This window comes from Notolabrus celidotus, chromosome 23, assembly GCF_009762535.1.
Source record: "Notolabrus celidotus isolate fNotCel1 chromosome 23, fNotCel1.pri, whole genome shotgun sequence".
Lineage (NCBI taxonomy): Eukaryota > Metazoa > Chordata > Actinopteri > Labriformes > Labridae > Notolabrus > Notolabrus celidotus.
In genome coordinates this window covers 7,232,216-7,244,693 of record NC_048294.1, presented here as the reverse complement: position 1 = coordinate 7,244,693, position 12,478 = coordinate 7,232,216, and the positions used below count along the sequence as shown (strand labels likewise).

The following is a 12,478-nucleotide window of genomic DNA, read 5'->3' as shown; positions in this document are numbered from 1 at the left end:
TTCCACTTCAGTAATAATAACATCAAGAATAATAGCTGCTGCTGCTGTCCTAAAAGCTACGGCAGCACTGCAATAATGGTTCACTTGTAATTCTAAGATAATAAAAGCCTTTCATTTTGGTGTGAGTGTGTGTGTGTGAGTGTGTACTAGTGACCTCAACATGCGGTAGCTGCAGCTATGTAGGTCACTGTGTTTCCCAGATAGTCAGGTGACTGTCACATTCAGTCCTCTACTGCCCTCTAGCTGCAGAAACAAGCTCTGCAGCGTGGTGCATGAATCAGCTAAGTTAAGTTCACATGCTTGTGAGGACTAAGGAATGTTTTTTAAAAGTGTGAGGTTATAAATGAGGTGTGGAAACACACTTTCATGACAAAGATGGCCAAACTCTAACATGTGTCTGGTCCTGCTGGAGGTTTCTGCCTGTTAAAGGAAGTTTGTCCTTGCCACTGTAACTTGCTAAATGCTGCAAAGTGCTCTGCTCATCATGGTGGATTAAGACGATATAAGACCTGTTTGTAAAATGAGACTGGATCTTATCCTATCTTGATGACTAGAACTAGGAAGAGAGAGCATATCTCTCCTGTGTTAGCTTCTCTACACTGGCTTCCCATAAAACCTAAAACAGAGTCTAAAATCCTTTTGTATCTTACAGAGCTCATAGTGCCCTATTACCCCTCTAGAACACCACGCTCCCAATATGCAGGCCTGCTTGTTTCACCCAAAGTCTCTAAAAGTAGTATGGGAGGTAGAGTCTTCAGTTATCAGGCCCCTCTCCTTGGGAATCTTCTACCAGTCAGGGTCCGGGAGGCAGACACCCTCTCTACTTTTAAGAGTAGGCTTCAAACTTTACTTTTTGATAAAGCTTATAGTTAGAGCTGGATCAGGCTTGGACCAGCTCTTAGTTATGCTGCTATAGTCTTAGACTGCCAGGGGAACTGAGACACTGGGATCCTGTCTTTCCCTCCTCTTTCCTCTGTCTGTCTGTCACTTACTTTAAATCTTCCTGTCGTATTAAAGTTACTAACCATAGACCTTTCATGAGTCCCTGAGCTCCCTTGTCTCATAGGTTCCTCTGAGTCACTGCTGTGGACGTGCCAGACTCCAGCGGCTACAACTACTACTATCTCTCACACTACTTTCATCTCCCTCTACTCAAACCCCAACACAGTCGAGGCAGATATCTGTCAAACATGAGTCCGGTCCTGCTGGAGGTTTCTGCCTGTTAAAGGAAGTTTGCCCTTGACACTGTAACTTGCTAAATGCTGCAAAGTGCTCTGCTCATGGTGGATTAAGATGAGATCAGGCTGAGTCCTGTCTGTAAGAGGGGACTGGATCTTATCCTGTCTTGATGTTGGGTCTTGTTAATAATTTAACAGAGTACAGTCTAGACCTGCTTTGATTGATTATCTCATGGGAATGAGTAAAGTAACTTAGGGGATGACATGGAAACAGAACAGTGGTCAGTACAGCTCCTGAGTGTCGTCATCACTTCATTTATTTACATAAAAGAAAAAACAAAACAAGTCAGAGAAAATACATATCACCAAGTGACTTACATAAGATGCATCACAAAAGAATCATCCATGTATATCTTTTTAAAAAGGACGTGTTCACTGTTGCTGGTCTAACAGATGATTGGTTTGCAGTCAACATCCTTTGGAGTAAAAAACTAAGCTTTCTTTTTTTCATTTCCTGGCTCATCCTCTCGTACAACTTCGTCTCAGTGTTTCGGATCTAGAACTTGAACTCTTTGTATTTCTTGGCGCCGCCTCGTGTGTCCTGTGGCTGGGCCTTCCTCTTCTTTTGCTGTAACAGAGTAGAAGAGTGAGTCAGGAATAAAGAGGTCAAGAAAGCAGGAAAACTACAAGTAGAAGAAGTAGAGCAATGATATCTTTGGAGTCTCTTTACCTTCTGTTTGGCAGCGTGCTCAGCAACCATGTCACTGAAGTCCTCCTTCTCCACCTGGGCCTGCTGCTCTCTGACGTGCTCCTCGTACTTTTGCGTCATGGCCATCGGGTCCAACTCCAGCTCCTCCGGGGCGAGGGCCACCTCCACGCCCTGCGACTCCTGCCCTCCACCCGCTTTACGAGCTGCCATGGCCTGTTGACAACAGAGAGGGAGGTCAGAGATTGAGGGAAGGCATGGTTATGGACGGATCATCACAACCCTTCTTTTTTTTAAGTTATAATTTTTTGGCATTTTTTGCCTTTAATGACAGGACAGCTGAAGAGAGACAGGAAATGTGGGGAGTGGAGAGTGGGGGATGACATGCAGCAAATGGTCAACCGGCCAGGAGTCAAACCGGCGACCTCTGCAATGAGGACTGTAGCCTCTATACGTGGGGCGCTTAGACCCCAGGCCACCAGCGCCTCCATCACAACATTTTGAATTTAATTTGGACAAATGCCGACTCGGGCACAGTCGTCTTACCCCTGAAACGTCGTAGATGTGTGTTGAAGCCATCATGGCGGCGCCTACTGGGCCAGTTCTTCTCTCTGGGAGCACTGTGTACAGCTGAGGCGTCTCGTTTCTAAGATTACAAGAACCAGGAAATCAAAATTAAGTATCCTAAATTGTATTTGTCAACATAAATCATGCATAATTCAAGAAAACAAAGGCACTATACTTGTAAACTGTTCACGGACACAGGCTAACATGGCTGATTGTCACATATTTTAAAAAACTGATATTGTAGTACTTTTTTTCTGCTCTATTCCAAAATGAATAAATGCAGAAATTGAGCACCCACCCGTCCATGGCCTCCTCGATCTTCTTCTTCCTCAGCTCGATCAGCTCTGGTGTTTCCATGCCGGCCGGTACCGACGAGAATCCCCCCGGTGTGATCAGCCCGCTGAAACAGGAACAACGACACACAGTGCACGGTGAGTTTTACTGTCCATGGACCTAGATAACTGAGCCTAAATGAGGACAGCTGCTTTCTAAGGATGGGATCAGTTCCAGTACCTGTCCGCTGGCGTGAAGAATCCAGTTTCGTCTGGTTTCTCCTCGTCGCTCTCCTCCTCTTCCTCTTCCTCCGACGACTCCTCGTCCGACGGCTCTAGTTCTCCCCACGGGGTGTGATCCACCTCCTCCTCCTCTGCTTTGGCCTGGATGTAAAAAATAACAGGCTCCGTTATAAGTGATGAATTACCAGTGTGTGCTGATGGCGAGGAAAGTTACAGAAACAGAAGTCTGATGAAGTCTAATCTCTCCCAGCCATGAAAGAAAATCTTTCCTTTTCAATTAGATTTAAATTTTCTCAAAAGAATCTACAATGTCCCCAAAGCCCTGAACCTGTGTGTGTGTGTGTGTGTGTGGCTGCGTAGTCCTGACCTGGAAGTCAACAGCGTTGGTCCCGAACACGTCACCGTACAGAGGTTTACCCATCTCGTCTACAGGCGGCTTCCCCCAGCCTCCGGCGTGGTAACCAAACGTGCAGTTCTAACCGGGACAAGATGGTGAGGGGAAATACGGAGAGCAAAATCAAATCAGAGTTCATCTTTGTATTTTGAAAAAGACAGTATAATCGTTAATTTTCATGAGCAGCCGGTGAAGTCCTCTTACATCTGGGATGGGGGAGTTGAGTCCGGGGATCTTGAGGTTGGGGTAGGAGGGAGGGGGGCCGTACCTCTGCATGGCGATCAACCAGGGAGGAGGAACTTTGTGTGCGTTCTGGGAGGGAGAAGAGAGCAAGATTGAAGCTCAGTGATGCACACTACTTCCTCACTATATATTCAGAAACAGTGACAAAAACTCCTCCTGTAGTGAAACACCAGGTAGGATCTCTGAGGGTTCGTTTGAGCTAAAACTAAATACAGCTATCCAACATTTTTCGAGTCAAATTTAAGAATTTCTAAAAACCTTTTTAACACCCAAGGAGAGAAAATGTATACAAATTTTTAGCATCGCAAGAACAGCAATTGAAACGGGCGTAGCATATTTTTAAAAATACATATTTAATTCATCAAAGCTTTTTTGCAAATCGTGCAAGTTGCCTCATTTTGTTTAATCCCTGTTTCCAATCATGTTTGACAAATGTCACATCTGAAATTTAAGACTTCTTTTAAGGATTTTAAAAACCTTAAATATCCCAACCAAACTGGAATTTGTTTCAGAATGCCTCGAAACTCAAGGAGCTGGTGTCACTTGATATTTTTAAATCTACTTTTAGACCTTGAAGCTGAATCTTTAGGATGTTGTTGTTTTAAGTGTATCTTCTTACAACTGCCCCCTAGGTAACAGCTCTTTCTGGGACAAACATGCTTGTAAAGTGTACTTAGGTTCTCTGTGTGTCTGTAACTTGTGTTTTTTTTTGCTGCTGACTGTCTTTACCAGGTCTCCCTGGAAAAAGAGATTTTTGATCTCAATGGGACCAGCCTGGTTAAATAAATAAATAAAACTAAACAAATGTCCATGATTTCACATCAGGGGTTCCAAAAGTGTGGGTCGGGACCTGTGGAAGGTCTCCATACACTTATAGGTGGTTGCAAGATGTCTTTCAGAATACTTTTTTTTTTTTTTTTTAAGTCATCTCTTACTCTTTATTGTACAAATATCTACAAAAATAGAAGTTAAATTTGAAATAAACCTTGCAAATAATGATTCATTAGTTTTCTGCCTCTCTTTGTTGCCGGATGACTTTTCTTGACTTTTCTTTTTAGAGGTTTCTCTTGATTTTAATTCATAAATTATCATCATCATGTTTGTGGATCTTACAGGTCCGACTGGCATTCCCAGAGCGATGCGCAGCTCATCAGACAGATCCCCCGGCTTCTTCTCTTTCAGACGAGTTTCAAACTCTTTACCCTGCATAGACACAAAAGGAAAAAAGGCTGGTCACTTCATGAGCAGGATAAAGAACCGACTTTTTTTTACTAAATGGTTATAGAAAGTGTAAAAAGTTGATGTTTTGCAGGACATGGCACCTCGTAGTAAAGGTCTCCGTGGATGGTGAGTTTGGGTTTGATCTGCCATTTGAAGAAGGCGTCGTGGAGCTTCTGGTAGTCGATGTCAATCTTCCCCATCTTGGGTCGAACCTTCTCCCTCATTTTGGTTTTCATGGTTTTGGCGTCTTCCTGCAAACAGAAAACAAAGACACCATGTCAGGGAATTCACTCCTCATTCATCCTGATACTTGAAGAGTGTGGAGATAGAAGAGGCTGACGCACCTTCTCCTGCAGGGCCTCCCTCATCTCCTGGATCCCTGTTTTCTTGATGAACTCGGGCAGCTCAAACGGAGGCTTCTCTATACCTCTCTTGCCCTGCAGGTACTTCCTCTTAAAGCACCAGTGACGGGGGACCGGCACCGTGTTCCTGGTGGCCTTCAGGTGGACCAGCAGCTTGGGCTCCTGGGCCGTCACGTCGTGCATCTCGACGACATCTGGGCGAGCCACCAGCTGCAGCAGAGACACGGGAGGAAACAAGATCAACAGGTGTACATGTGGTTTACATTTATTACACGTAAGAAGAAAACAGATCACATAACTCCACTTCTGAAAACTCTGCGCCAGTGACCGGTTTCTTTTAAAATCTTTTACTTGTTTTTAAAGCTCTTAAGAGCCTCGCTCTTCCATACATCACAGATTTTCTGTCATTTTATGTTCCAGCTCGATCACTGAGGTCCTGCACGGCTTCCTTTTTAATGTTCCTCGTGTGTCCCTCACAAGTGTCGGCCAGAGAGCTTTCTGTTTTATGCCCCATAACTGTGGAACTCTCTGCCTCTGGACATTTAAACAGCGAGCTCTCTGAGTTTTATTAAAAGTAAACTGGAGACATACATTCTAAATCTGGCTTTTAACTTGGGAGTCATTTCTTTTTAGCCCTGGACTGCATTATTACCATTATTAACACTGTTTGAGAATCACTTTTCTTTTTCTTTACTCTCTCTTATTTTATCTGGTTTTATTTCATTGATTTTATTTGATTCATTTATTGTAATGACTTAAATTTATTGTAATGTTTCTATTTCATTGATTTTATTGAAACATTTGATTTTATTGATTTCATTGTATTTATTTTATTTTTAATTTTATTTTACTGATTATATTGAAGTTTTATTGTTTTATTTTATTCTTGTGTTTTATGTTTTAGATTTTATTGTTAACTTTTTATTCTATTGTAATGATTTCCTTTTAATTGTTTTTATGTAATGTGCTTATTTTATTGTTTTTTCCTCTATCTTGTTTTAATCTTCTATCTTTCTACCTGTTGCTGCTATTTTCTGTCCCTCTGTTCTTTTGTGAAGCACTTTTGCAGCATGTTTGAATGTATGAAAGGTGCTTTATAAATAAAGTTAAGTTGAATGTACATGAGAATAGTGATTGTGTCCGTTAGCGTTGATTTACCTGTTTGAGCTCAGCCACAGTGAGCCGGTTCATCCTCCTCAGCTTCTTCTTGGAGAGTTTGGGAACATCTGGTCGCATATCCTGCACATAGAAAGATATTTTATAAGAAAACCAACATGACTTTGTTCTTTTTGTCCGATATTCCAAACAAACTGAAGGATCCAAACCTCGTCGCTGTCGTCACTGTCTTTCCTCTCATCCTCAAACCCTTTTTTACGCAGCACAGCCGTTTCCTGCTTCTCTGTTTTCTCCGGTTCCTTCTCCTTCTCTTTCTTCACGTCGTCAGTCAGCTGAGAAAAAGAGAACAAAACAGCTTCTTATAGCAAAACAGAAGCAACAACACACCTGGAAGCAACAAAAAGAAGACTCAAGTCACCTTGAAGGCCTCAAAGATCCTCTTGAAGAAGATGAAGTTGGGGTCGTAAATCTCCGGCTCCTCTGTGATGTACTCGATCTCCACCTCTGACTCCTTCTCCTTGTCCTTGTCCTTGTCTTTCCCCTTCTCTTTGTCGCCGGCTCCCTCCTTCTTCTCCTCCTTCTCCTCCTTCTTCTCCGCCTGCTCCTTTTTCTCCTGCGCTCGCTTCTGCTTGCTCTTCTTCTTGCGGTTTCGGCGCCTGCGGTTTTTCTGGAAGGGGGAGAGAAAGCGTTAATAAAACAAGAAAAGACTAAAATGATGTGAGTGTGTCTTGTTCTGTGGAAAGAAGAGAAGACTCACATCTTTCTTGGATATCTGGCTGTCGTCCTCTTCTGTCTCGGACATGACTGCTGCAGACGAGTTGTTAAGGTCCATGTCTGCTCCCTCGTCGTCTTCTTCTTCTCCTGAAAGAAGGAGAAAAAACAGATGATGTCGTTCTATTTCCTTTCTTTTTTATAAATATTCAACCAGAATCTGTGCCGCTCTGCTGACCTGCGGGGTCGGTCAGCTGCTCCTGTCTGATCTCCTTCAGCTGAAGGATCTTCTCCAGAGCCTGCGGGATCTTCGGCCCGCTGACGCTCACCTCCTCGCTCTGCCACATCTGGAATGAGAATCACAAATGACTTTGTAATCCAGAAAGTCCCTCAAAACCCAATAAACCCACCACTCTGTGCTCTCTGCAGTTAACAGGGCTTTAAGTTTGAATGTGGAGTCTGCAGGATCTGGGATTAGGTTTTTAAAAGAAAAAAAGAAGCGACTGTGCATCAAACCTCAGCAGCAACCACTTTGAATCTGCATGTGACTTTCAGCTTGAACCACATGAGGGGAATACAAACACTTTGAATAGAGTTCTCACCTCTCTGCTGTCTTCTCCAGGAGGAGGTGGGACTCTCTGTTTCTGGATCGGCATCATACTGACACCAGGAGGCAGCGGCCCTGCAGAAAAACATTTTGTACATCATTAAAGTTTGTTATTTTAGATCATTCCATTTTCCCCAGGACTGGTTAACTAACTTTCCCCAGGACCGCTTCACTAACTTTCCTCAGGACCGGTCCACTAACTTTCTCCAGGACAGGTTCTCTAACTTTCTCCAGGACCGCTTCACTAACTTTCCCCAAACAGCTCAGAGTTTAGCTAAACAGCTCCGTCTGAAACCCGGAGCCGAGCTCCTCTGCGTGCACATACTAAACTTCAGCCTCTGCTGCCTCTTTTCTTCTCATAGCAAAAATAAGTGCGTACCTCTAATGGCGCTGACAATTGGCATGCCTCTGGCCCCCTGCATCTTCACCATCTCCTGGTGACGCTCCTGCTCCATCATCACTGCAGCCTGATGATTGAGACCGGCGAAGGAGGAAAAGGAGGAAGAAGAGGAGAGTTACATATATGATTCATGAAAAAGACGAGTGAAGAGAGAAAGTTGGAAAAAGAGATGGAAAAGAACGCCCTAACTCTTCAAAGAGGATTTTAAATCTATTGTTTCATTATCTTATCAACACAAAGGGAGTTATTTACTCAACAAGAACATGTTTTTGTTGAGTAAGTAAACATCCTTTTTACCTAACAGGTGGACTATCTATCGTGTCTCACCCTCTTCTGCTGCTCCAGAAGATCCTGTTCATCCATGACACGGGGTTCACCCTGTGATACACGGAGACAATAACGACTGAGTAACAGTCAGATCAATAAGTCTGTGTCGAGTCCTGCTGTTACTTAAAAAAGCAGAAAGCCCTCGTGACTCCTCTGCCAGCGTCACCTGGATCTGATTTATCTGCAGCAGGATGTTTGTAGCTTTTGTGAGATGGCTTTGCGTTTGAAAGGTAAAGTTAAATGGTGGAAAAAAAGGTGAAAGAGGAGGTAAAGTCTGAGTCCAGTCGGCCCCACCTGTTGCTTGGCTCTCTCCTCCTGCTGCAGCACCATGGCAGCTCTCTGCTGCACCATCTTCAGCTGATCGTCCTGCGACAGGCCGGGAGGAGGCAAACCCGGGGGCTCCATGCCCATGTGCATGTTGGGAGGAGGGGGCCCGCCGGGGATCATGCTCATCGAATGCATCATTCCCATACCAGGAGGCATGGGGGGCATGGGCATGGGGGGCATCGGAGGCATGCCTGGTATCTGGAGAGAGGGAACACAGAATACTGAGAGTGTGAAAAACTGATTCCTTCTTGTTTCTTTCCAACTCAGTGAAGGCAGATGTGTGTCTAACATCAGTCTGGTCCTGCCTGTTAAAGGAAGTTTGTCCTTGCCACTGTAACTTGCTAAATGCTGCAAAGTGCTCTGCTCATGGTGGATTAAGATGAGATCAGAATGAGTCTTGTCTGTACGATGGGACTGGATCTTATCCCGTCTTGTTGACTAGAACTAGGAAGAGAGAGCACACCTCTCATGTGTTAGCTTCTCTACGCTGGCTCCCCATAAAACAAAGAATAGAATTTAAGATACTTCTTCTGACCTACAAAGCTAACTGGAGAGAGTGAACACAGAACACTGGGAGTGTGAAAACACAGACTCTTCCTTCTTGTTTCTGTCCAACTCCAACTCAGTCTCAGTAGATGTCTGTCTAACATTAGCCTGGTCCTGCTGGAGGTTTCTGCCTGTTAAAGGAAGTTTGTCCTTGTCGCGGTAACTTGCTAAATGCTGCAAAGTGCTCTGCTCATGGTGGATTAAGATGAGATCTGACTGAGTCCTGTCTGTAAGATGGGACTGGATCATATCCCGTCTTGATGTTGGGTCTCAAAAAATAAGGTCAAGTGCAAAATACATATGGGTAAAAGAAGAACATGCCAACCCTAATATGCTTGTACACTACCAGTCAAAAGTTTGGACACACCTTCTTGTTCAATGGTTTTTATTTATTCTAATTATTTCCAACATTGTAGATTAATACTGAAGACATCAAAACTATGAAATAATCTGGTTTTGCCATAATCTGGATTACAACAGTAGTCAAATAGGGCTATCCATTGTGTGCTAACCCTACCTCTGAACAACACAACTGATGGTCTCAAACACATGAAGAAGGCAAGTCATTCTACAAATGAACTCTTGACAAGGCTCATGTTAATTAGAAACCATTCCAGGAGACCACTTCATGAAGCAGACTGAGAGAATACCAAGAGTGTGCAAAGCTGTCATGACGGAAAAAGGGGGCTACTTTACAGAATCTAAAATATAAAACATATTCTGGTTTGTTAAACACTTTTTGTTCATTAAATAATTCTATATATGTTCTTTCATAGTTTGATGTATTCAGTATTAATCTACAGTGTTTAGAATAATTAAAACAAATAAAAAACGTTGAATGAGAAGGTGTGTCCAAACTTTTGACTGGTAGTGTATATTTATGATGTATATAAATAACTTTGAAAATATCAGCATGTATAATTTCTGCAAATATCCAATATCATGCATACTTGTGTATTAAAAGTGACACATTTTAATTTGATATATGTCTTGTACCTGAGGGCCCATCTGTTTGTCATCATTAGGTTTGCTGAGGAGGATCCCAGTCTGTGGAGAGAAACACATACACATAAAAACAGATTCAATGCTTTGGTATATGATACGATTCCACCTGCAGCATGTGAATTATTAATGTGCCATCAACATGCATACAGAGGACTGGTTTCTGCAAGACTTCAGGCTGAATGCTGAGGCTTACCTGTAACATATAGCCCTTCAGTCTGTCCATCAGCTCCTCTCTGGGACCTGAAGAATGAAGATTAAAACACAATTAGAAGACAGACAAGTTTCTGAATATGTAGACTTTGTTTACTTCACTGGTTCAGCCCTTAAAACCTGCCAGATATGTTAGCAAACCTCAACTCTGACAACTGCTAATCCATGTATATGGCCTTACACTGAGGTTAGCCTGCAAGCTAGCATAGTGGCCTACTTACCCACAGGAGCAGATACATATTATTATCATCATTTTAGTAAGTAGCCTCTAAAAAGAGGGACTTTTAATGTATTTAATAAAGTGTAAACACCAAAGTCCTGGCTCTTTGTAACGGATGTGTTACGTTCAGCTAACTAGCATTAGCAGCAGTTAGCTAAACACAGTCTTTCCTCCAGAGCTCTCCTCGGTTTCACGGACTCTTTCTTACCCATGTTGGGCGCTCCCAGCTCGGCCAGCTTCCCCTGCAGCTCCGGGTGGCTCCATGTGTTTAATCCCGCAATAGCACTCCCTAAATCGGACGGGAGGGATTCGGTGCCCGGTGGTCCGTCGGATGCCATGTTGAGATCTACTCAATGAAACAACGGCGGAAGGAAGACACGCGAGCAGGTGCAAAGCATGATGGGTAATGCTGTGGCGCAATGCATGATGGGACATGGAGTTCGGGAGGAGGTGACATCGCACTCACCTGTTATTGCCTGTAGAGGTCAGTGTTGACTCTCTGCAGATTGTTTGACAGCCCCAAAACCATTCTGTATGACTTAATAAAGACTAAACTACACATACTGTGAATATCAGCAGAATGTTTAAGGATGAATGATGGGAAAACTAATTGCAGAAGACAGAGCCGGCCTGAACGACTTGGTGCCCTAGGCAAGATTTTAACTGGTGCCCCTTGTATTATAACCAACTCCAATAATCACATCACATATACACTTTAAGACAATTGACATCCAGCTTTATGTTTTACAGGTTTCCTTTGATTTAAATGAAAAATGACCTCTAAAAGAACATTAATAAAATGGTAATAACACTGATAATTTAGCAGGAAAATAATAATACAATTTCAAACTACATAATGTAATAGTAGCAGAATTTATTCAGTCATTATATAACAATCATTTTCACAGTGCAGACACTTTAAACAAAGCAACAGTCATGTATTAAGTGATGACTGAAAAGGCAGAGGCAAAAAGCTTATTTAAGCCTAGCCTATATTTTATATCTAATTAAGCTAACAGCTTCCAATGTGTAAAGAAAACAACAACAACAAAACAACAAGTAAATCATGAACACTTAAAGACTTCAAAAACTGCTTTGCATATCATTATTTGTAAAACCAAAAGTGAATCACAAGCTTTTAAATGTTTACTGGCATCATTCCGCAATTTAATCCAAAATTAAATTAGATAAAACAATATTCCCTACTGTCTTCTAATTTTCCTCCTCACTCATTTTGCATTGACCCTATGGATGGTCAGCGCCCCTATCATTTGCCTATACTGCCTATGCCACGGGCCAGCTCAGGCAGAAGATGTGCTTTGGGAGGTGGTTGAGTGGGTAAATTGAGCAGAGGGTGGTAGAGGATGGAATTGAACTCAGGTGTGAGGAACTTTGCTTTGATATGGTAAGGGGTCTAGTGGTTGGCAATGCTGTCTTACAGCAATAGAGTTCAGAGTTTGAATCCTGGCTAACAGGGGCGGACCCAGGGGTGGCGTTGACCCCTTTGAATGAGTGTCCTGGCTATTCTACTGGAATGTGGGGCTTGATATTTAAGTAGCTACTACAGTGCTCTTAAAAGTCAAGAGATCTAAACAAATGAATCTGAGGCAAGTGCATTTGGGGCAATGGTTAGAACTGCTGCCTCCAAGGAAGCTTGTTAAAGGTTTTGAATCCAACCTGGGGCCTAACCTGTGTGCACCATGTGTCCTGGCTGTCCTCCACTGGAATATGGACCATGATTTTCAACTGCTGCAATGTTCCTGAGATTCAATAAATCTAAACAAGTGCCAGGCAGTGTGCTGGTGGCTAGCAATAGCTCCAAT

General features: G+C 43.0%; 1 protein-coding gene across 1 annotated transcript; it reads right to left on the bottom strand.

Annotated features, from left to right (window-relative positions):
• Window positions 1-1,473: 1,473 nt before the first annotated feature.
• sf3b2 (splicing factor 3b, subunit 2) lies at window positions 1,474-11,015 on the bottom strand. Its single transcript, XM_034676654.1, has 21 exons — window positions 10,864-11,015; window positions 10,419-10,465; window positions 10,217-10,267; window positions 8,642-8,872; window positions 8,000-8,087; window positions 7,616-7,695; window positions 7,252-7,360; window positions 7,060-7,163; window positions 6,721-6,969; window positions 6,512-6,634; window positions 6,345-6,425; window positions 5,169-5,396; window positions 4,926-5,075; window positions 4,717-4,806; window positions 3,565-3,672; window positions 3,334-3,441; window positions 2,965-3,107; window positions 2,750-2,851; window positions 2,431-2,530; window positions 1,909-2,100; window positions 1,474-1,806 (listed from the first exon to the last, which is right to left on the bottom strand). The coding sequence occupies exons 1-21, from the start codon at window positions 10,991-10,993 to the stop codon at window positions 1,735-1,737; spliced, it is 2,586 nt and encodes an 861-aa protein (XP_034532545.1). The 5' UTR covers window positions 10,994-11,015; the 3' UTR covers window positions 1,474-1,734.
• Window positions 11,016-12,478: the final 1,463 nt, after the last annotated feature.